General features: G+C 47.4%; 1 protein-coding gene across 2 annotated transcripts in view; it reads right to left on the reverse strand.

The window, feature by feature from the left end:
- The window catches only part of UBXN7 (UBX domain protein 7), a 28,401-nt gene extending 6,372 nt beyond the window's left edge, over positions 1-22,029 (reverse strand). The window contains exons 1-10 of one of the 2 annotated variants that reach the window (XM_032119559.1): positions 21,943-22,029; positions 18,250-18,397; positions 15,998-16,065; positions 13,081-13,146; positions 9,980-10,092; positions 4,188-4,334; positions 3,698-3,788; positions 2,482-2,609; positions 1,711-2,104; positions 1,165-1,244 (exon numbers count right to left, since the gene is read on the reverse strand). In XM_032119559.1, the coding sequence (XP_031975450.1) occupies positions 1,165-1,244; positions 1,711-2,104; positions 2,482-2,609; positions 3,698-3,788; positions 4,188-4,334; positions 9,980-10,092; positions 13,081-13,146; positions 15,998-16,065; positions 18,250-18,397; positions 21,943-22,015 (1,308 nt within the window). In that variant the 5' untranslated portion in view covers positions 22,016-22,029. Of the gene's footprint in view, positions 1-1,164; positions 1,245-1,710; positions 2,105-2,481; positions 2,610-3,697; positions 3,789-4,187; positions 4,335-9,979; positions 10,093-13,080; positions 13,147-15,997; positions 16,066-18,249; positions 18,398-21,420; positions 21,566-21,942 lie in introns of those variants that run through there. The other variant, XM_032119560.1, reaches the window with a different exon arrangement.
- Positions 22,030-24,568: the final 2,539 nt, after the last annotated feature.

Here is a 24,568-nt window from a genome sequence, read left to right on the forward strand (position 1 = left end):
AAGATCACATGAGATGAGATGAGCACAAATACTGCCTGTTCAGCTCTGCAACTAAAAGATGTCTTTACCCACAAGCCTTGACACAGCTAAATTCCTCTGCTGACTGTAGAGCAGAAGGGAAATCATATGCTGAGATAAATTTCCTTTCACTTCCACAGTCCGTAAAAGGAGCCAAACCAAAAGTCAAACCAAAAGTCAGGATTATCAGGGATATTTCAGTATTACACTTATGTACTGCCTGATTGAATTGCTTAAGTATTCCAAAGTGCTACATGTTTAACAATACATGCAAATTTACTGAACAAGCTGCATTCAGAAAGCAGTCAAGCTTTTTTTTCCTTTCACTTTCAAGCAGGAGAGTCAAGGATGAGAACACGAGCAGAGGATACTGTACATTCCTAGAGCTGCTGACTCATTTCTGTAAGAGATAGCACCCTTTTCTCCCAAATCTACACAGAATCCTTCTGTGAGGTGTGCTTTTGCCTTCCCTATGGCTCCAGCTATTAGATTGATTACATTTAAATGAGCTTAACTGGCCACTGTGTCCTGAAACCTCATGGCAAACAGGAACACAGTGACCTCTTTATACTCTGCTTCCAGGTAAGCACCTGCAAAATTTTGATGGAAATGCCATTCACATGGACTTCTCCAAGGTAAGGAGCCCAAAGCACAGTTGAGACGCAAACCTGAGGCACAGTAATTAAGTAATATTGTAATAAATTTGTTTTGGGACTCCTGAAGGGAGGGTGGAAGTATGATGGGAGAGATGGAGAATGAGAATGAAGACTTTTGCCTTTGATTTTACCATGGGAACCAACTACTTTTAGAAACAAAGCCCCAGAAGTGAGAAAGCTGAGAGGTAATTTTATGGTAATTAACGATTAATGCAAAAGCCATTTAAGAGCCATTTCAGAATGGCAATGAGCAGTGTGGGGATTAAGGAAGACACTGGAGTGTGCCCAAAACCCAAGCTGCAATGGAGACACACAGAGGCAGTAGTTATCAGAGAGGAATGACGTGGAACACAGAGGAATTACAGGGCAAGCACTCCCTGGATACACCTCTCCCACTAGACCTGACTTGAACACTGCCAGCCCAGGTACAGAAATTCTCCAGTTTTGGCTTTCCTGTGCTCAGACAAGGATTCCCATTAACTCCACTCACCAGAAGTTTAGCTTGTTCAGGCAGTGAAACTTGTTCCCTCTTTCCATCTGGATACCTCAGCATCAGCTGTGCCTTTGGTCCTACACAAAGGAAGTCACTACAAGTTAACAACAGGGCAGCTGAACTCCTGTGTAGATTTTAGGTGGGACAGCACAGCAGGGTGAGGGACTGGAGACAAACACAAAGATCCAGTCTGTGGAGATAAATTTCTACCTCAATGCTTAAAATAAACACATCAGGCTCAGGACTCTTCCAAAGCAGCAGTGACTGACAGCAGCCAGCGTGCCCAGAGCACACTGCACCTGAGTTACACCAGCGTGGACCTTACTCCTGGGCAAGACACGAGCTCAGGGACCAAGAGGGCTCTGAAGCTGGGGCACTGCTGTGCCAAAGGGGTGCTGCTGGTGAATCACTCGCATGTCTGCTGGCAAGGAGGCAGGAAATCAGAAGGGATTTTTAAAAGAAGGGATGAAACCAGGCTTGGCAGCCTATAAACAGTTTCGGGCAAAAAAGCCACAACAAAAGCCATAAAAAGCGAGCACTTACCATTCACGTCGAGGCCCCGGAACGTACTTTCAGGCTTGTCAGGTGACTCCTCCAGTGCCCCTGCATCGATGCAGGGCAGGACTCTGTGGTTTGATGCTGTCCCAGACTCAGTCCTTGCAGAGGGCTCAGGCTGAGGCCTCCGGCTCTCCTCTTTTTTATACCCCAAGTCCTTGTGCGGAGACTTCCTCAGCTTGGCTGGAATCTCCGACTCCTCCTCCTCCTCGGATCCGCAAACAGAAATAAACTCTTCACTTCCAGAAAAAAGCTCCGACTCCGACTCCTCGTCCGACCGGCTCTCCTGCTTGGCCTGCGAGGAATCAAAATGTGTCTCCTGGAGCGAGGCTCTGATGGCAGCTTCCAGCTGGCTGTCCTCACTGGCATCGATGAGACTCTCCTGTGGGATGCAGACAACACACATATATCACAACTGCCTTCAAATACGTACTGAAACCAAGAGGACATCAGTCTTCCAGAAGGGAAGCCACTAAACCTGTCAGGAACACACAGCAGGGAAAGCCAGGCATGCTGTAATTACTGAATGGCTTCTCCCTGGAGTTCTGCATGGAGTAATCCATTCTCCTTTCACACTATGCCTGCTAAATCCAAACCAAGTGCTGAAAGCACAAGCAGTGACCCTGGGAGAAGGCATTCCCTGGCACGCTGTATTTTTGTGTGCCCTTGCACTAACTCATGGAGTCTGTGAGGGAAATTGGGAGAGCTGGGTAAGCACAGGTGTTCCTTCAGGTGTCTCCCAAAGAGCCCCACACTTACTGAGCGGGAGCATTTCTGGGGAGGGCTGCTGGAATGGCCGTCCAGCTGGCCATGCTCACTCAGGAAGCCGGTCACTTGGTCCAAGAAAGAAGTCACATCTAACTGATGCCACTCCACGAGCTTCTGGCCTAGGGAACAAAAGGTGGCATCACAGAAGTTGGTCTCAAACAAAATTTCAGCAAAATACTGCAGTTTAGTGCTCAAACACACCAACTCACTGCTGCAAGAGTCCCTGTTTGAGGAACTGCAGCTTCCCACAGGCTACCAGCTGATGATTATGGAGCTTCCTCCTTCCACTCCCTTGAACAGGGACAGACATAGATATAGACCCAGTTTATTTCCATTCTTTTTATCCATGGGAATGTGAGCACAGAATGGTGAATTTGGCCTCAAACTGAATAATCACCAAACCACTGAGTTTATGAAGAAGCATTTCTCCATTCTTGCATAACTGATTCTAACCCTTGGCAAACAGCATTTGTTCCCAGAAGTAAAGTGCTAAGGAGAGTATCCTAACTTCAGCTGCAACATTAAAAAATAGATGTATTTTTGGGTGGTTTAAGTCAGCTACAAAGAGATCTCAGCTCTGATCACAGATCACAGACACTATCACTTCAGTCCTTAGAAGCAGGAGACCAGACCAGCATTATATAACCAGACAGCTGCATTATAAGACGATAAAAGAAGCTGTTGGATACAAAAGAAAAAGCAACACCTTTAAAAAAGAGCTGGAGGGAGAGGGAGAAGTTTGATTGTTCAGGTAATAAAACAAGCAAAACAAAACAAAAACTTGAATTGGACTTAATTTCAAAATTAAGATGCAATTTAAAAAGTCATTGCTGAGCCTCACAAAGCTCTGTGGGAGGAGCAGAAAGCAGATTCACGTAGTGCTTACAAATATTGCAGTTATTCATCACATGACCTCAAGAAGCTTTTGAAAGATTTAAAAAAAAGAATTCAGAGTTTTTCTACCAGATGGAACTATTTTCACTTTCTAAGCAAAATACTTGCTTAAGCTTCAAATACACAGAATTTCTGCAATTTTTGGGTGTTTTATTCCCTTAGTTCCTCTGGGAACATGCTGAGTCAGTCCTTCGGGTCTCGAAGAGATTCTTAAGCCAAACGTAACACAAACTGCAGTGGAAAGTATTCCAGCCTACAGCTGTCAGTCCTTCCCATGGGATAACTCCAGGTAACCAGCTGCCACTTGTCTTACCTGTCCTGGGATCCAGGATGGAGACATAAGGGAAGTCTGCTAATTTATAAAACTGTATGTACCGCTGTCCTTCCTCGCTGTCATGGTACACCTACAAAATTGGGCAGATTAGTGGCTGCAGAGGGAACCCAAACAAACTGAACCTTGAAAATGCCCGGAGTTTTTCTCTCTTCTACAGTATAAACTGCAAATGGTACACAGAGCTCTCAGTAACTCTGACAAGCTGGAAGAAAACCTCCAGCTCTCCATGTATTAGAAGCTACGTGGTAACATCTTGTTGCACAAGTGCAAAGGCAGTTTATGCCTTCAAATGCATATCCATGAATTAAATCTCCATCCACAAACTACATACACTCCATGAAATACATCTTTGCTGCAAATGTGCCAAGAGAATTCCATCTTTTTCAAAGAAATCCTTTTTTTTTTCCCCACTGTCCCATCTACCTAGGCAGCAAGTTACCCACACATCCATCCCCAGGCAATTTCTCACCTGCCAAAAAATGAAGTGGTCCCGGATGATGTTCTTCACAGCCTCGTTGCTCCAGACGTCACGGTTGAGGCACTGGCAGGCGAAATCTTGCACGTTCTGAATGTTTATCATGAGCCATTTGTTCTGCATCTGACCACACTCCTTGGCCTGGAAGCAGAGGGAAGAGCTTGGTTAGGTCAGGCTGAAGGGCCAGATACCACCGATGGCAGCAATGATCAGAGATGGCTTCTACCACTGCCAGACCTTCCACCAAACCCCTTCGCAGTGAGGAGGATGGACAGAGCTAGTGAAAAGGCACCCACAAAACAGAAGGCAGGGCTGAAGGATCTGCTTTAAATGAGCCTGGTTGAATTACAGAATCACATCGATGAACAGAGCTGCTGGATTTCAACAAGCCAAGCACAGGGTGGGAAAAGCAACTCGGAGGGGGGACACACATGGCGATGCTGAATAAAGTATTTATTCAGGGAAAAGTGTAGTCAGTCCCACTGATCTGACAACAACGACCTGCTCAGTCTAAAGATAAACCCATGGATCATCTAGTTAAGTAGGTTGCATAATTGACAGAGGACTTGCATTGATTCAACAGGACCCCTTCTCTGCGTGTTTTCTTTTTCTCTCCAAGTTTTGAATTACTCTGTGACTGTCCAACTGCCGAATTAGGCATCCTTTTTTGATGCTGCTTATCCAGACTGCAAGTGGGGAGGGAGAAAGGAAGGCGCAGGAAGAAATCTTACTGGTTTGAGTCACAAAGCTGGCACTGTCTGATTGCTTGGTTGCAAGTTAATGGTAGGAGTTTGATCAAGAATGTAATTCTGATCGCTGAACTGTCATACCTGTTGAAAAAAAGAGGGCTAGATCAACAGCAGGAATGCTCTTACCACCTGGAAAGACTGGAACTGGCATAGGAACTCTCTTTGCTTTAAAAAAAAAAAAACCCTTAAAAGTTATGCTCACCATCCTGCTGGTAATCTACTGTTAAGGAATTCAAAGGACAAAAAATTCAGGGGAATCAGGATGTGCTCTTTGGGCACTACTTTGTTCCCCAAACCAAAGTTTTTACTTTTGAGATGAATTTTAGCCAGTGCAATTTGGAAGAGTCTGCCTGCCCACTGTGTAACAGACAGATGTGAAACCCACACACTCAGCTTCACCAAGGCAAGAATCTCAGCCTACAAGGTCAGTCTGCGTGGCCAAGTGCCCTGCAGAGGCAGCTCTTATATTACTCAAAGGAAAAAAAATGAAGGTAGAAGCATGGAATAGTCCTGTTCTCACAAGAGGCCTCACACTAACTACTTACCACTAATTTACACTGCCAGAAGCCAGTATTTGGTCACCAGGTGAGAAAAGTGGGGCAGGTGACACCTAAGTAACTGGCAAGGATCTTAAATACAGTCATCATGCTTCTATTTAAAGGACTTGTTTTGAGCTAACTGTGCATTTTGAGAATTAATTCAAAGAAATCAGTTTGAGATGAGGCCTAGAGGTACTGCCCAAATTTAAAGGGAACAAAAATCCTTATGTTATTTAAGACAGTTGGATTGCCTTAGTCCTGTGTTCTCATGTAGTCTGTCTGATAAAAGAACACTCCCAGAAAAATGTAATTAGAAAGCTGAGAAGTGCATCTTGCTCTTCTACCCTCGCTCTGTGTATCTTTCAATATTAATGAAAACCTCTGGTCCTGCCTCTCCTCTGTCCAGCTAATGGCCTTGGAAGGATACAAGCAGGAAATTCCACACAGAAAATTTGCAAAACTGAGTTTTCACCTGCAGAGCAGGCAGAACTTTTGCAACTACTTTTAGCTTCCTTCTAAAAACAAGCTTTGGGTTTAACATTTAAAAGGACACAGTTAAACTGCTGCTATCTCACACACACACAGAGCTCTGCTCTTACACAGCTCCAGGGATTCTTCTGAGGGGGTGGAAGGACAAGAGTGTGGGAAGAAGAAACACTGTGGGTTTAGAGATTATATGGGAGGGTCATTTTGGTAAGTGACAAGACAACAAGGGAAGGCTCAAGAGCTGGCTTGTGTATCCCAAAAGTGGATGGATTTAGATTCTCTGTTTCCAACACCAAGTGCTCTCCCATTCCCCTCCTTCCTTGAGGTATAAAGGCCAGTGCCAGGCATTTACAGAGCCCACACATAGGGCAGTATAGAAGAGCCACTCTTTGAGAGCAGAGCCAGTGGAGCCCAGATGCAAAAACCAACCCAAACCAATCCAATCTGTCCTAAGTGTGCCTTTACCCTTTCTGCCCAGTCACATATTTCATCATTACAACTTAGGGCAGCAAACCAGCGACCTGGTGAGACAATCTGTGAGACAAGTCTTGGTTTACACTCAGTGCTGCATCTCCCTGTGTAACTCTGACTCTTGCACTACTAAAAATAAGTTTTCCTCTCATTTGACTTCTCTGAACATGATTTAAAAATGCTGGGGTGGTTCCTGCTGGCTCAGTTTTGTTGAAATGCAATCCTTTCAAGGCAGCAGAGAAAAGAAGGAAGTGGAGCCAGCACCTTGTGACCCTCTGGACATGTGTGTGACTCAGTGTGGAAGACAACAGCTGACAGGGAGTCAGAGCAGGACACTGTCAAACAAGAAGTCTCCTGTGTGGGCCACACTTCCCCTTCCTACCTGGGGCAGGGCATAGATCCTTTCAGCACCCAGCCACTCCTGAGCCACAGCTGTACCTGCAGCTGTGCTGACCCAAACCAGGCTGGAAGCACCTTATGCACAGGTAATTGTTCCATTTGAATACAGTGACCAGATCAGCATCCAAATTATTGCTGCTTGTTAAGTAGAAACAAAAAACCCCCCTCAGTCTCAGCTGTAAACCAGGGAGCAGCTAGAAAAGGTTACTGTTAAATGGGGAAAAAAATCATACAGGCAGACTTGAAACTCTGCAACATGACAGTCACTTCACTGAAACCCTACTGAGTGTTGAGCACAGAACTGCACACACCAGAACCATCTCCTCCCGCAACAAGAACTGCAAACTCAGTCAATTTGGTGTGTAGCCCCCAAATTCAATCATCTCTCACATCACAGGCATGAAGAGAGAACACCTGTAGTTCTTGGAAGCAGTCTGAGATGAGAACAAAACCACACTGTTCTCTATCAGGCATGTCTGGTGTGCAATTTATTTATTCTTCTTGAGTGATTTACTCCTAGCAGATCCCACATTAATGGGGGAACTCTAGTTTAGTCAATCACACCCTGAACTCTACAAGTACAGTGATCATAAGTTGTTCTGCATGTGAAGCACAATGCTTTTTCACATACAGCAAGTTAAAAAAACCCAAAGCAATGTCAGTCAACACTTGAAAATTTTTCTGCCATGAAGTTAACCTCACCTATTCCTACAGCTAGTATTACTGAGTTAAAATGAAACAGCAATTATTTGGGCCTTACTGGTAGCAGTTTCTTTGTAACTGAAAAAAAGTGAGGTTTCTTGGGGAAGACTAAAGATAATTACATGTACTTACTATCAAAAACCAACCTTAAGGTACCCAAAGAGCAGCAACAGCTGATGAGTGACAAAGATGTCACCACTCCTGCCAATGAAGCCCTGAATTCTAAATGATTCTCTGATAAATGTACATGGCTCAACCCTGGCAGAGTGTTCCTGCACACCCCAACCTTGGAAAGAAAACCCCGCTTAGATCAAAGCTTAACTACAAGAGCATCACAATGACAGTGTTTAGTCTTTGATACTGTGCAATGTGATGAGCATCTCTGATTTATCATATGGTTTATATACATTTATCTCAGCATACAGAGAACGGAGAAGCCAACAGCAGCTCGCCAGAGATGAATTTTGAGAGACTGTGGTCACTGAGGCCTGACATCGTCCCAGGCTGAAGCAGCAGAGCAGTAGAGCAGTGTGCAGTCAGAAAAGGTAAAATGCAAGGGGAAATGGTCAACACAGTGAGAAGGTGAAGAGTTGTACTGCAGTGAAGTTGAGGAGCATGAGTGTGAAATGAAGGGTATCCCATGGGACAAGGAACTGTACAAGAACACAGCAAGGTGAGTGCCAACACCTGGAAGCATACAGGTCTTCAGAGTGCAGGTACTGCACAGAACAGGGCAAGGTGAGTATATACAAACCCCTTCCCCACCCCCAGCCCACCCCTTTTTAAAAATTCTTTTTCCAGACTGAATAAGAATGCAGAGACTTTAGGACAAACAAATCCATCAGTCAGTTATGTCACTCTCTGACACTACTTTTGACTGTGACAGATGCCACAATCAACATTGCTCAAGTCTCCATACGTTTCCAGCAAGACCCAAAGAAAGACAAGCACCCATCTCAAATTCCACAGCAGAGCTCAGAGGGCACTTGCTGACTGTTCCTGGAGCAGTGCTGGTTGTTGCCACGTGAATTCCCCTTACTGGTGCCTTTAACCACACATTTGCTGGTCTCATCAACAGCTCTGGACCCCAGGCCCAGCAGTAGCATCAGCTGAAAACCTGACACACGTGTTTTAAAGTAAACTCTACACCACAAATCACAAGGCAGGGATACCTGAGCATCAACCGCTTCAGGCTGCCCCTCTACTCCCACTGCACCAAGCTCCTTCCCAAGGTGGACACAGCTCTTCTCTGCCAGCATCCTTTCACACCTGGAATTCTATTAAGGAGATTGTGGAGGGCACCCTCAGAACACAGCAATCAGTGACAAGGAAACTGATCCCTGGTGACTTGGGAAGCATAAAAAAAGAGATGAGGGTAATGGGATGAGAGCTGGAGACTCCATAAAGGCACACAGTGTTTCACCAAAACTCTCCAGCAGTGCTCTAGTACTTGTGCACAGCAGTCAAGGCACATATGAAAACAAGGTAAATAATATTTTTGTTCAGCTTGTGCAGTCGGTTCTCCAGCATCTGTATTGCACCATTTAATCATTAGTTTGCATTCTCATGCAGCTAACAATAATGATCATCACCATCATCAATCTTATCTATTCAAAAATGACCAGGAGAAAGCTCAGTAGTAACTGGAGTTTCTGAAGAATATCTGGAAATTATGGACTCAAAAGTTAAAAATATATACCAATCTGCATGTTCTGTAATCATTAGTTAAGTCATTGACCCCCATCATAACAATTCAGGAATAGATCCACACATGCCTACACAGCCAGGGAAGGTGACACCTGAGATTGTTTAAAGCTGACAGTGTCCTGTATCTCTGGGATACTTTCCCTAGCACCACCAGAAGTAGAAGACAACCACTGTGATTTTATACAAGAGCAACACCTCCACTGAGGATGAAGTTGTGGCTTGATGGCAAAGCTGCATTCAAATACTTTTACTCACTCAGGTATCAGAAGCCATTCAGCTGTGTTAACTCCACCTGAGCTTCTCAGCAGGGCTGTGCTGCAAACCACACTGCCCCTTGCAAAGTCCTCCCTCACTTATCCAAAGCAATCTTACTCCAGCTTTCTCTGTATCCTCTATGGAGACAGCTCAAGGGACGCAATCTTCCCATCCTGACCAGCCTCCCTTGCTCACTGACGTCTCCCACCACGTGTGATTTGCCACACTGATACTGAAACATAGAACAACGTGGTCTGCATGGTCAGGAGTTGGACTCGATGATCCTTGTGGGCCCATTCCAGGTGACACCATCATCAGTGAAGTCCTTCAATGTGTCACCAACATTCCCATATGCAGTCCATCAAATATTTATCACTGCCCAATCTTTTGCAACCTTCTGACTGTCCGGCCATGGATCCATCCTGACACCCTCCCAAGCCACCCTATAAAGGATCTGCACCCAAATGTGAGCCCTCACCGTTTCAAAGCTGCCTTTGTGCATCAGGTCAATGGGAGGTCTGAAGAGGTCTGCCAGCGTGGTCAGCTTCTTGTCCACTGCCCCTCCGTTCCGGAGCTCCTGCTCCTGCCGGACTGCACAGCCCCAAGAGGAAAGGGAGCAGAATTAGACTGAACATACTCACAAGGGGGATTTATTACTGGCTAAATGCTCAAACAAAGAACTTCTGGGGTGAAATTCCCTCGAGCTCCTAGGAGGTGTGGGGAGAACAGGGCTAGAACAGTTAGTGGGAGGAATATGAGCACAAATCCTAGGATCTCTCTTATGGAGTCACAGGGTTAGACCCCACAGAACAAGATTAGCTGGTGTGTAAGGGCAGAACCCCTTTGCCTCAGCTTTCTCATGTGCTTTCACTTTTAAACAACGTCTTAATAAATCTGAGGGGTCACATACCAGTATTTGAAAACAAATGAGCCAAAAAAAGCTGTGACTTGTCCCCAGTGATGCTTTTAAATGGGAAACTGAGCTAGACTGTAGCAATATAACTTTTAAAAGGAGTATTTCTATTGCAGTGTTTCCATTAGTTGACTGTGGGGCAATCCCACGGGAAAGAAAGAAACGAACGGATTTAGTTTACATGGAGAAATCTCTTTGGATGTTTCTTTTAAAGCATATCAATTCCATCTGAAATAATACAGAATACATTTCCTGCACAGACATGACCAGGGACAATAAAGGTAAGCCACAGCAGATATGTGATGTATTTTACAGAACCAGGTCAGCTGAAATGAACAATAACTATCCCATGGCTAAAAATTTTCCAGTGTGGAAGGAGCTGTCAATGGTCCAAAGCATAAAAACCACGCCTGAGCAGACACACAGGGAATAAAGCATCCCTGTGGAGCAGCCCTAGGAGCCAGGAGATAATCTGGAATTTCATGGCCAGGGCTGCTTTTCCAGACAGTGATGTCCACCTGTAAAGTTCTGCCAACAAGCATGATAAAGTCTCACCATAAACCCTCACACTGTATCTCTCACATGTTGGGCATCTCTAAATGTCTTAAGAGTGGAATCACAGGCTGGTATGGTTTGGAAGACACCCTAAAGATCACCCACTTCAGCCCCCTCCTGCCATGGGCTGGAACACCTTCTTCTAGACCAGGTTGGAAGATGGTGAGAAAAAATTTAAGGGTATTGATTCTGTACATGGTGCATTTTCATTTACACAGCTGCCAGTGATTTCAATACTTGGTGTGTTCACCATTATTGGAAAACCCTAACCAAACCTGTCAGGGCAAAGTAACTACCAACACACATTTTCAGTTTGGCAGCCAACCCCTAACTGTGTGGGAACATGGTCCATGGATCCCAGTAACCAGTGACAGGATGAGGAAATGGCCTCAGGTTGCACCAGGGGCAGCTGAGATTGGATATTAGGGAAAATTTCTTCATGGAAAGAGTTGTCCAGCCCTGGCACAGCTGCCCAGGGCAGCAGTGGAGTCGCCATCCCTGCAGGGATTTAACAGATGTGTGGATGTGGCACCTGGGGATGTGGGGCAGTGGTGGCCTCAGCAGTGCTGGGGAATGGTTGGACTCAGTCTCAGAGGACCTTTTCAACCTTACTGATTCTGTGGTTACACCTCTGGAACACTCCAGCAACATCAGCACAACAGCCATAACTCAGCTGTGAAACACCTGGAGCTGTGCTGTCACAGAATCCCATGCTGTGACACTTCATGGATGAAATAACAGCCAGTGCTTTGGCATGTGGAGATTCTGTGTATGAGCAGCCACAGGCAAACAGCAATTAAAGCCACGAGAGCCTCGTGTGTGGCCAAGAAGCCTCAGGGCTACTCAAATGGAATTCAGGTGCCAGAACGTCCACTGCTGTTGGGGTTTTAGTTTAGTCTTTTTTTTTTTTCCCTGTTAAAGGAATTTTCTCCCATATGCATGTTGCTAGGGGACAAATAGCTGTACTTCAGAAAGACAAAAGGGGAGTGGGGCGGACCTGGCTACTCCTTTGTCTACACCTGGGTGTGGGGTCAGTTCGCTCTGAGCGTCCGGAGAGAGAAGCTGCAGAGAAAGGAGCTGCTGCTGCTTTCTTTTTGGCCGTTCTTTCTTCCTGCTGGAAACAACGCCGGGACCCCAAAAGCCGCTTTCCCTGCCCTGCTGGAGACCGGGCTGTGGCTGCCCTGCCCCGCTGCTGCTTCGAGCTTTCGCTACGCTGTAGCCCTGCTCGCCCTGCCTGCCTGGGCTTCCGTGGGGTTTTCTCATCTGGATACATCTCGCCTGCCACCCGGGATTTGCGTCCGTCCCTGCTGTTTCAGCCTGCTGTTCCTGAGAGCCCGGGATCAACTGCCCAGCGGTTTGTGAAGCCTTTGTTCCATCCCTTCCCGGGATCCCAGGGCACCAGAGCCGCGTGCTCCCCGAGCTCGCTCCGGAGCGCCCCCTGCAGCCGCGGGGGAACCATCGCACCTGCCCTGCTCACCGGGAGCCGCCAGCGCCCCTGCCGGCTGCGAGCGGAACTGCACCCGAGGGGAAAGGGCCCGACAGCCGAGAAGGCTGGCACTGGGTTTGTGATTGCTGTTACTGCCATAGTTGTTGTTGTTTTGTTTGACTGGTTATACACACATATATATATAGAGTAAAGAACTGTTATTCCTATTTCCCACATCTTCGCCTAAAGGCCCTTGATTTCAAAATATAATAACTTGGAGGGAAAAGGGGTTATATCTGCCACTTCAAGGGGGGCCTCTGCCTTCCTTAGCAGACACCTGTCTTTCAAAACCGAGACAACTGCCTAGCCAAGAAATATTCAGTGGATAAATTTAATTTCTACTTGGGTGTTAAGATTCTTCCCCCTTTTTTGTTCCCTGCAGAGCAGAAAAAGAGGTTTTTTGAGAATTAGCATGACAGTATTTAGCATGCCAAAGCAGACAGAATATACTGTGATAATCATGATTCTATATTTCTAATAATGTACCTTGCTATACAATAGGCAATTTAAAAATGTTTCAACAACTGAACGCTGTCCTAGCCTACAACAGGAATGATTTCTCCATCTTATTTGCACTAAAAGGTAGAAAATAGAGTATCAGGCTTACTGATCTGTAGACACTTACTGGTTTCTGTCTGAAAATCCCGAAAGCCATCGAATATTGAGCGAGCAGGTCTGCGTCTTTTAGGAGCTTAAAAAAAAATTCAAGAATTATTTCAAAAGCATATTATCAAAATAAATACATATTAGTGCTTTCCATCACATGGGCAGGAAAACAGAATAGGAACCCGAAGCAGGGATGATGTGGGAGTAGAGGTCATTAGGAAGGGCTGGAGATGGATGGAAATAGGCAGTAGGTGGTTTGTAAATTCCATTTCCTAACATGTCCTCCCTCCAGCAAACCTTAGACCAGAAACAAAACAGTATCAACAATACAGAAAGGCTTAAAACCCCGTCTGATGGGCTCACCAAGGCCCTTCAGCATGCAGTGGCAGTGCTGTCACAGCATCACCTTGTCACAATTCCAGTCAAGATTTTACCTAAGGCCTTCAAGTGGATGAAAACCTTTAAAAGATTAAACCCCATGAGAAAATATTGTTTTTAATTAAAAAAAACCACATTTGTTTTTTCCGCAATGCATTTCTATTCTTTTCTAAACTCTTATCCTGATCCTGTCCAAACTTCTTGGCTGGACTCAACAGCCACACTCTTCCATTAGACCCTGCGTCACTGTTTGCAAGGAAACCTTCAGAACTGATTATGTGCAGCTGGACAGAGACTGCAGCCCAGGCAGGTATCAGAAATAGTACCCCCAAATCCCACTGAAATCCTAAGGTACAGCACAACCACTGCACTTGGAAGGAAAACACAACTGCCTGCCAAGATTATTCCAGCTACTTATCTCCTTTACTATCAACTGAAAGACAGAACTTGCAAAGCCCAATTGCTACAAGACATACTAAATAATAAACAAATTAAAGATAAATGCATAGTATACCCAGTGGAAATGTGATGATACAGACTATCATGGAAAAAGCAAGCAAGCCTGAACAAGGAATGTGCTGGGGAATAACACCTCTCAGCTCCAAGGAGTAAGATCTCCTTCACCCTGAGTGCTCAGGCACAAGCACAACCCTCTAAAGCCAACCTCAGAACAACTCAAACTCAGTTGGAATAGCAACTGAAGGACCACTTCAGCAAAAGCAGCGTGTCCCTGCCAGGCTCAGCTCCAGCCTGGCAGCCCAGGTGAAGAGGCTCTCAGCAGTCCAGGAGGATCATTTATACTGCATGATGGGATCCATGCATCCAGCAGGGCACAAATATACACGGTCACCTCTTCAACTGGAAAAAGCATGAGCTTATACAATCACTTCAGTATGACCCTTAGAAACTGCCACCTCCCCTGCACTAAGACTAGAGCTGAGACCAATTATCTCTACAGGTTCAGCTGCTTTGTCAGGCTGCTCTGTGCCAGAAACACAAGTGGCATTGGTGGATCAGACAGTGCCAGGAGGGTATCACTGATCCAGGTCACCTCAGTGGTGGTCAGTGACAGTGTGACCGAGATCAGTGTGTAACCAGGTAGGTATAAGAAGGCCAAGCACTAGGGTCAGTAGATCTTAATCCTGGTAACCCACAGGAGTCAACAGATCTCTGTCAAAAACTCTGTTGGGCCACAGGAAAAAGTGCAGAGAGCTCCTCCATTTTCAGAGAGGCATCGGCAGGGCATCTTCCTCTGGATGCACATTTACTGCTGCAGAACTGCCCTCCTCTGCTGCTAAACACCTCACTTCCAAAATCCAGGTAGGATGGGAAGTGCAAGGATTAGATAAACACAGTATGTCTTTGTTTTTGTGTCACTGCATCTGATGGCTGAGACCTTCGAAGTCCAGCATCACTGTTGCTGACAAGGTGGCCTTTCAGCAGCAAGGGGAATCACATGAAGTGACATCAGTGAAGCTCACAGAACTGCAAAAGCACTTCAACGAAAGCAGACACTTTGTATGTCATTCCCTTTTTGCCCAAATGCAAATTAGGTGTGTATTTCAAACTTGGTACTTTATGCATCTCACATCAGTATGCAGAAGTGGAAGCTAAGTTAGACCATTTCAGTGATTCATATTCTAAGGAATAAACATATTCTGATGGGTCTGGGGACTGAAGCATATTAAAGGAGTCGAAATTTTCCAGCTCCCAAAACAGACAGGAAAAAAATTGCAACAAGGACTAAAACTAGAAAAGCTAATATTGCTGTCTGTGCTAAGTGCAAAAAGGCAAGTGGAGTGCACCTGTATTGCCTGGCATTGTGTGCTGCCCTCTGAACCACCCCTCAGCTTGTGCATCCTGGCTAAACACCGATCTGAAAACAGAATCAAGACAAAATCAATTCTGGGCTAAGCCTGAAGCCTGGCCTCCTCCTCTCTAATACAGCAACTAAACGATAGAAAAGAGCATTTCCCACGGGTGTGAGACCACTGCAGTGATGAGCACTCGCATGGCCTTCCTTGGTGAAAAGGGCAAAGCTCTCAATCCATCTGACATGGCAAAGGCCAACCCAGAAATGGCCTGGTCCACATGAGAAGGACAGAGACAAGAAAAGGAGCTGCATGGCACAGCTTAAAGAGCAAATTAAATTCCTGCTTGAGAAATGGAGAAGGTTATGAGCAACCACACGGTTCAGCCCTTCTTTCTGATCTGTCGTTTCCTCGAGATGCAGGCATTTGTCCTCTTCATTTTCACTCATCAGCCAAGGCTGCATCTTCCATCTCAGCACCTCGAACATTTCCACAGCAGTACCCTACAGTTCTGGGCCCCCAGAATGCAGATGTATACTTAATTAAGTTAATTGGCTGTCAGCTCACAAAGTATCACGAAACAAGATTTAGCAAATCAGTACTCTCGGGAATGTAGCATCTCTCTTGTGTGAGGTTTTCAATACCACTGGTGTTACTTCCTCATATTCAGCAAGTTTTGATTTTTTTTGTCACTTAGCTCATCTCAAGGTAAAAAAAACCAGAAACAAAATAAGAACACAAGCCTACCTCCAAACAAGGGCTCAGGCTCTACTAAGATTTCCTGCTTTTGAGGAATTGGAGCTCGTACTTCATCCCTATCAAAGGAGAGGAAACAACAAAGAAAATATCAGAGAGACGATAATATTCCAAGTACTGTACAAACCACATCTCATTATGCTCCAAGGCTCCTGCAGCTTGAACCAGTTAAAGATGCTGCTGTACCAATGCAAAGAATGAAGAGGTTTGGGATTAAGTGGGACCTCGAGGGAGCATCTGTTCCCACTCATGGCACTGCTGCTGGACCTGATACCCTGTGCACTCAGAGCTGGCATGGATGACCTTTGATAGAAGATTATGCAAACCCCTGAGTGACTCAATCCCAGGCTTTGTCCATCTACTATTTAAATGTTTTTTCTTCTTTAATAACTTTGTTAGAACTTGGAAAAGTTTCTAAAAACTTAGCAAAAGCTGCCAAATAATCCACTTGCCATCCTCCTTTCCTTGCTAGCTACATAGAAAAAAATATTATCTTCCTTATTACCAGCTTTTGTCTGTCAGAAAACTTTTTTGCTTCCACCTGAAAGTCACACCTCTTTTTTTTCCAGAGGAAGGAAAACAAGGTCAAGATGGCCATTTTCCCCCTTTCTGATGCAGTTCTTGGCTTACACGTGAGGGAGCTTACTTAGCTGGGCTCCCTCACATGTCAACAGCACAGTCAGTTATGCTTGCAGAGATTTACAGATAATCTGAAACCACAATTAGGAGAAGAAAGGAAATCACAAGCATCACTGTGACAATGGTGTGGTCACCTGGCCCACGGATCTGTGTGGAGAAGGGTTCATCCATTGCTACAGCCTGTCTATGAACTCCCTCTTCCCTCAGACTTCCAAGGTGTGAAGTGTGCACTTTGCGGCTCTTGACCGTGCAGGTTTCAAAAAGTACCTTGGCACATCAGCAGGATGCACTAACCTTGCCCTTAACTCCACAGCTTTGATTGCTCTGTGCAGCTAGTTACTCTCCATTTGCACATTTACTGTTCTCTCATCCCAGGAGGAACACTAAGCTGATCAGCACCTGGAGGGTGTTGAGTATAAAAAAGAAAGTATTCCAAGAAAAATGTGAAGTAACTGATGTGTCAGAAGTTGCCTAGAAATAAGAACACTAACCTATATAGCTATTTTAACTTTGTTACCTGTCAAAGGTTCAAGCAGGAAGGCACCTCGCATCAGCTATAAAGGTTAGCAATAAAAGAATTGTTTAAATTTATACATGTGCTTCAGGAAGTATGAGAGGCAAGGATTTTCCTCTGTAAGTTAGTTGTCTTTTTCCTGGAGTGGAAGATTTTCCTAAGGACAAAAGCCTGGCTTATGTTTAATTTACCATATTTAATGAATGTGATTTATACCTCTCAAGATATTCCCTTTATCCCAAGCAGTCACATTAATAGGCAACACCAAGACTCTCTGCCACGCTTAAGTGGAAATTCTCTTCCATTTACAGGCATCTGATGTTTGAGAGACTGATGAAGGTGTTGAAGTTGCTGATTCCTCTGCATACTGGTGTACAGGGCCTGGCCTAAACCACCATAATAAAACCCTCACAAGTCACACTCTTCTCCCAAGTAACAAGAGACAGGATGAGACAAAACGGCCTCAAGTTGTGCCAGGGGAGGTTTATGTTAGATATTATGGCAAATACCTTCACAGAAAGGGTTGTAAAGCACTGGCACAGGCTGCCCAGGGCAGTGGTGGAGTCACCATCCCTGGAGGTGTTCAAAAAACATGTGGATGTGGCACGTGGAGACATGGGTTAGTGGTGAACGTGGTGGTGGTGCTGGGTTGATGGCTGGCCCTGATGATCTTAGAAGTCTTTTCCAACCTGAAATTCATGAATCTATGAAATGGGAGTAAGGTGGCTTCATTTATAAGGACCAAACAAACAGAACTCTCTAACTGGCAAATTAGTGTAAAGCAAGATTGCTGAAGCAATTTAAAAATACGACTCTCTTTTTACTGGATCCCCACTTTAATGACTCAGGCTTTGTTTGTAAAAAACAGCAGGCTGAAATCTACAGAAAAATTCTGAAGTACGCGCAAGAGACTCACTTCTGGTCTACAAGCCAGAACACCCAGAACAATGCTGGAGCAATCAATTTAACAAGATCAAAGCAGTGTGTATTGCTGTGAGTGCAAAGTGACAAGTGCCTGATTCGTTGTGCTTTCCACTTGTGACATTGGTAGGACGGGCTGGTTTGCACAGCCGTGTTCCCGAGTACGTACTCGGGGTGCGGGCGAACAGCAGACACCGCGGCGGAGCTGGTGCTGGGCTCCTCTGCTATCCCTCCTCCGTCCAGGAACATGGTGACAGCCATCTCCAGGTTGTTGTTGCATGCTTCAAGCATATGCTTCCCCACGCTTTCACTGGCACCTGGAATGCCAAAGGGAAATCACAGCGTTTTGACTGGAAGCGCCCACAACAGCTTTCCCTCTCAAAGCATTAATAATTAGGAGGAACAGTTCATCAGCTGCCATTTATCCCCGAAGCACAACTGCGAACGGAGACAAACATGCAGAGCTCTGGGGGAAGGGAATGCTTGCAGTCAGGACTGCCAGGCTTCTTCCTGCCAGCAACTGAAAACCTAGTGGAAACCATCTGAGGGGTTTCAGCATGATCTGGATTTTCTTCTAGAGGTCTGACACTTTCCTAGTACTTGGACTTGTTGGAATGAGTCCAGAGGACACCACGAAAGTGCTGTGAGGGCTGAAGCCCCTCTGGTCTGGAGCCAGGCTGGGAGAGCTGGGGGTGTTCACCTGGAGAAGAGAAGGTTCTGGGGAGACCTTAGAGCCCCTTCCAGGGTCTAAAGGGGCTCCAAGAGAGCTGGAGAGGGACTGGGGACAAGGGATGGAGGGACAGGACAAGGGGGAACGGCTTCCCACTGCCAGAGGGCAGCGTTAGATGGGATCTTGGGGAGAAGTTCTTCCCTGTGAGGGTGGGGAGGCCCTGGCACAGGGTGCCCAGAGCAGCTGTGGCTGCTCCATGCCTGAAGCGTCCAAGGATAGACTTGGAGCAACTTGGGATAGTGGAAGGTGTCCCTGCCCATCACAGCAGGTAGAACAAGATGAGCTTTAAGGCCCCTTCCGAGCCAAACCATTCCACGATTCCATGCACTTTCCAAACACAAGCAGGCATACACAAAGAAAAAAGAAAACCTGACTTAACATTTTAACAGGAAGAATATTGAATCAGCTGCTAAAGTTTTTTATGCACTTGTAACAGACATTTAGAGATGGAAGAAAAGACACCCTGATTTACTGATTCTGCTGAAAAGCAAAAACGAACCAGCAGAAGCTCAGTTTATGTAAGAAGGGAAAAAAAAGCAGCCAAGAGGGAGAAAGTAGTACTTGTCTACAGAATTCTTTGTATAATGACTAACATTTATTCAAATCACATAATCATGGAATGGTTTGGCTTGGAAGGGAGCTTAAAGCTTATCCAGTTCCACCCCCTGCCAGGGGAAGGGACACCTTCCACTACCCCAGGTTGCTTCAGGCCCTGTCCAGACTGGCTTTGAACACCTAAAGTACAACTAATCCCAGTTTTGATGTTGCTGTTCAAGATGAAGCAACAGTTCCTAACATCACCTGTAAGTCCTTCCTCAGAGGATGAGCCTCTACCTCCCAACTTCTCCTCAAAAACCATCCCATCAGCAAAAGCTCCCTCAGGGGAAGCAGCTCTCTTGCAACCCAATTCTTTACAGCACCTTCTCCATAGGTGGTGGACTGCCAAAGAGCTTATTTTCCTTTGGAAAGGCTGGTAGAGAGGAAGAGTGGTAAAATGCAGCTGAACCAGTCTGGGTGCAGCTTTGCGATCTGTAGTAATTCTTCCTAAGTTCACAGCAAGTCACCAAAACGATGAAAACACTTTGCCCAAAACCAGGCTCACAGATAACATCAGTCTGGGCAAAACATACTCAGATGTTTCCCAGATTTTCTGAGAAAGACTCAAGAAGCTCTGGTTTGAACAAAGAATACACTTTGAAACAGTGGAGATCACTCAGTTCTAAATAACCTGCACATCAAACCACCGAGAAAGCCAAACTGACTGAGGGAACTGGTTTCCCAAAACACCCAACCTGCCACAACAAGCACGCTGGGATGACAGTCAGCTGTATTTTAAGACCTTAACTGAGCTGAAGAAAGTGCAAAATAAAAACTACCCCAAAAAACAATGAGAAGTTCAGGTTCTTCGCTCAAACTATTGTTTGGCATTTTCAGCTCTTTTCATTGTTAACTGTAGCAATGAAACCACACCTGTGAGCCTGGAACACACACACACACACACACACACCACTCTACACCTCACTGTAGAGTCATGCAAAGGCATTCATTTGCAAGAACAGGAAGAAAAATGATAATTCAACCCTCTGCTATTATTTACAAAGACACTGACACAGAAAGTGCCTTCACTGGTCCATCATCATTCCTGAGGAAAGTGCTAGCATATCAAAGCTTTCAGTCCTTGTGCTGGAAAACAGAAAATTCTAAATATTTGTTAAGTCTCAAAGCAAATTTCACAGATATCCCATCATTTCCTTGAGGAAGACATGCAGGAGTTACACTCTCTTAGCAGTACTTTCCTGGATGAGAGCACCAAAGAAACACAATTCTGCCACCAGGACCAAAGAAAAGCGTCAAGGACTATTTCTCCCCATCCCTCATGCCGGAGAGTATTCCCTCAGCCTTTCCCCCACAGACAGGAGTGATTGCATACACTTACAACTCCAAGTAGAAAAAGCCACTAACACAAAGCACTGAGGTGTGAGCACCTGTCACACCATACCAGCATCGGCCAGACAAGCTCCCTGACAACACAACCTTCAGATACAACCTTCACCTCTGTTACACGGAAAACCAAAACTTCAAAACTCCACTTAATGGTGGATGGGTGAAGCCCAGTAGGCTATTTTTTTCCATTTCTGAAAGCACAGAAGGGTTCTCTTATGTTGAGCATAAAACGTGTCTAAACATAAAAGGTGTCAGGAAGAGGAAACCAGCACAGCTCTGCCTGATCTCGTTCAGGTTTTAGCAAATATCTCCCACATAGGCACACATTACTGAAAATATATTTGCTGTGGGTTCTTTTGGTTCAAAGGGTTTACTCTACAAAGATTCTTTAGGAATAGCTGAGAGATCAATAATTTCCCTGCTTACATCCTGCTGTGGATTTGAGTGTTTCCAAGTACAGGGACACAACCTGAAACAGGGCTAGTCTGGACAACCGAATTAAAGCAGTTTCACTTCTCTTTGCCTGTACAGTTAATACATCTTATTAAACACTCCTGCAGTACCTGACATACAAATCCATCAGCCAGGGGGTAACTACGGTGAAGCAGATTAAACACAAAGTGGGTCAAGCGCTCCAAGTACACAACCTGAAGCAGGAGCTGTCACCTGACGCGAACTTCCACGGAAAAGCGACCTGCTCTCTGCGTTTGCGAACTCAATTCGCCGCAAGTCGCCCGCGCTATAGGATATTTCTGTTTTTCCAAAGGCGGGCTCGGGGTTCAGCTCCCGGGTCCCTGCCGGCCGTCAGCAGGAGCGGGAAGTGGCTCCCGGGGCGGAGCGCAGGCGGGAGGGAGGGGAAGAGGCAGGGAGGGAGCAGGACACGGACCCGCGCCACCGGGACAACCGAGAGGAACCGCCGCTCGAAGGGAGGCGAGCTCTCCGCCGCGCAGGGAGCGGGGCCGGGCCCGGGGCAGCCCCGCCGCGTTGGGCGGCCCCGGGGCGCGCCCGCGGACAGGCCCCGGCACCGCCGGCGCCCAGCGGGAGGCGCTCTGGGGACAGGGGTAGCGCGCCCGGAACCGCTCCGCCTCGGCCCGCACCTCCCGCCCCCGGCCCGCCGGCAGTGGGTGCCCGGCCGGACCCTCCCGAGGAAGCTCGGCGGCCTCGGCGCGCCCCGCGCCCCGAACCCACCGGTGATGGCGGTGAACTGCTGGACCAGCGCCCTCAGCGCCGCGGCGCCCGCCGAGCCCCCGGGCGCCGCCATCTTGCCGCCGCCGCCGCCGCACCACAACACACGCGCCGCCGGCCGGCGCGCGCCGCGCATGCGCGGGGCCCGCCCGCGCGCGCGCCCCTTCCCCCGCCCGCCGCCGCGAGGGGGCGGGGTCTCGGTTGCCGTGGTAACGAGCCCCGCCCCCTCGGCCGCGCGGGAGGCGGGAGTTGCCGTGGCAACGCCCTCCTTTCCCCCCCTCGCCCCCCCGCCGCCTCAGCGGCTTTCCCTGGGAATCCTCCCGGTATTCCCGACCCGCCGCCTGCAGCGAGCACGGGCCTTAGCGGCCGGGCCGGCACTCGCAGGACACGCGCCCGGGATTCCCACGCGGATTTACTCCCTCACAGAGGCCCGCGGCACTGCGAGGGGCCGGGCAGGCCGCGGGCCGAGTGCGGAACAGGTCCAGGTGGTGTGACCGGAGAGACGCAGGAATAGCTCTGACCACCAGCACAGGCGGGGGTACCTGCTGGAGAGCAGCGCTGCGGAGGACCTGGGGGTCCTGATAGGCAACCAGCTGTCCCCGAGCCGGCAGAGTGTCCTGGGGGCCAGAAGGGCCAGTGGGATCCTGGAGGGCACTGGGAAGAGCACTGCCAGCAGGTCATGGAGTGATCCCGTCCCTCTGTTCAGCCCTGTGAGGCACATCTGGAGTGCTGTGTCCAGCTCTGGGCTCCTAAGGAGAGGAGACACCTGGAGCTGCTGGAGCGGGGCCCGCAGAGGCTGCGGAGATGAGGAAGGGCCTGGAGCATCTCCGCGCCCAGCACAGGCTGAGGGAGCCGGGGCTGCTCAGCCTCGAGAGGAGCCCCAGCTGAGAGGGGCCCTCAGCCCTGGGTGGCCCTGGCTGCAGGGAGGGCTCCGGGCAGGGCCCGGGCTCTGCCCCGGGGACCCAGCAATGGCACCAGAGCAGCGGGCAGGGACTGATCTCAGGAAGTTCCACCTGGACATGAGGAATAACTTTCCTGGGCAGTGCCCGGGCCCTGAACAGATCCCAGAGAGGCTGTGGAGTCTCCCTCACTGGAGATATCCCAGAGCCATATGGACACAATCTGTGCTGTGTGCTCTGGGACAGCCCTGCTGGAGCAGGGAGGTGGCACCAGGTGACCACTGTGGTCCCTTCCAGCCTCGGATTCTGTGGGGCAGGACCTGAGGTGGTCAAGGAACAGCTGTCACCCTGCCATCATTGTCACAAAGCCAGAAGAGGAAACCCCTGGCTTTGTCCCCACCCACCGTGCCAGGTGTTTCTGATCCCCAGGCCACCTGGAGAAATGGCAGAAAAGGAATGTTTTACTCCTTGCCTGTTTCCCGGCACAGCAGGAATGTGACTGCCTTGCTGCTGAACACCTTGCCAGTAACACTTGTCAACTCTGTGAGTACCACAGAAAACTCAGGTTCCCCTAGAATTCTAAAAATTTAATACCTCACCGCTATGGAAACAGGTACATCTGTTCCCTTATTCCCTCCCTACTTCCCAACCCCACACCAGCTCTGGTGCTCAGGCAAGCAACCAAGCCTGTAAAGTATTTGGAGTTTTGGCGCTTGCTTTGTTTTCCCTGGCAGCTGGATGAGCTGAACTTGTTCACAAACAGGACAAGTGAATCACCAGGGCTGAAGGCAGGTGAGCAGCAGTGAACAGTTACACCAGCCCAGACACCCCAAATACAGGCTCCTGCTTCACAAACAGTAGTACAACAAAGCTGATTTCACCCGCTTCAAAGCTCCCGGACCACAGGGTCAGAAACAAGCTGTTGGAACAACCAAAATCCACTCAGCAGTGACCAAATCCCACCCTCTAAAAATGAACATCTAAAATAGGCCAAATTACACCTGGCGAGGATTACTGTGCCATGGATATGGTGAGGAATGGGATCATTTGGGGGACCTGAGGGATTGCAGCACTCCACCTTGGATAGGGCTGCTGCTGTAGGTGACAGGTTTTGTACACTTTGCAGTTAAGTTTGGGTTTTATCTAACAATCAATTTTTAGTCCTGCTTTTTTTGCATTCTGTTTAAAAACAATAACAATTCTTATGTAAGAGGCCCTTCTGACACAGACAACATTCAGTGAGCTAGAAAAACACAAATATCCCCCAAATCCTTTAACACACCCTCCGGTGTAGATACACACACCCCAAAAAACACTCATGAGCTATCTCAACCTTTGAAATGGCAGGTTTTGTAATTTTTGTTGTGATTTTCAGTGGAATCTCAGCCGCAGGATTTGCCATTGCTGTTAAGGGAGTAAGTCTGTGCAAGCACCCCCCTTACTGAACTCCTAACTGGGGTTAGTTCAGTGCATATCTCAAGTCTTATATAAAAGAGGGACACAGTCACACACTGAAAGGAAGAAGAATCCATGGAACAGCTTGTGGAGGAAAAGGGAATGAGGCTGGTGTGAAATGCAGCAATCCATGTACTGGGATGTGATTTCATGCCACTTGCACAAGGCACAGTGCTGCCAGAAAGGGAAACGGTCCCTTCTCCCTCACCCTCTTCCCCCTTAACGCTTCCCCTACCCCTTTAACATCTGGAATTAATTCATGGGGAGTCCCCAGG

The sequence above is a fragment of the Corvus moneduloides genome, chromosome 10 (assembly GCF_009650955.1).
Source record: "Corvus moneduloides isolate bCorMon1 chromosome 10, bCorMon1.pri, whole genome shotgun sequence".
NCBI lineage: Eukaryota > Metazoa > Chordata > Aves > Passeriformes > Corvidae > Corvus > Corvus moneduloides.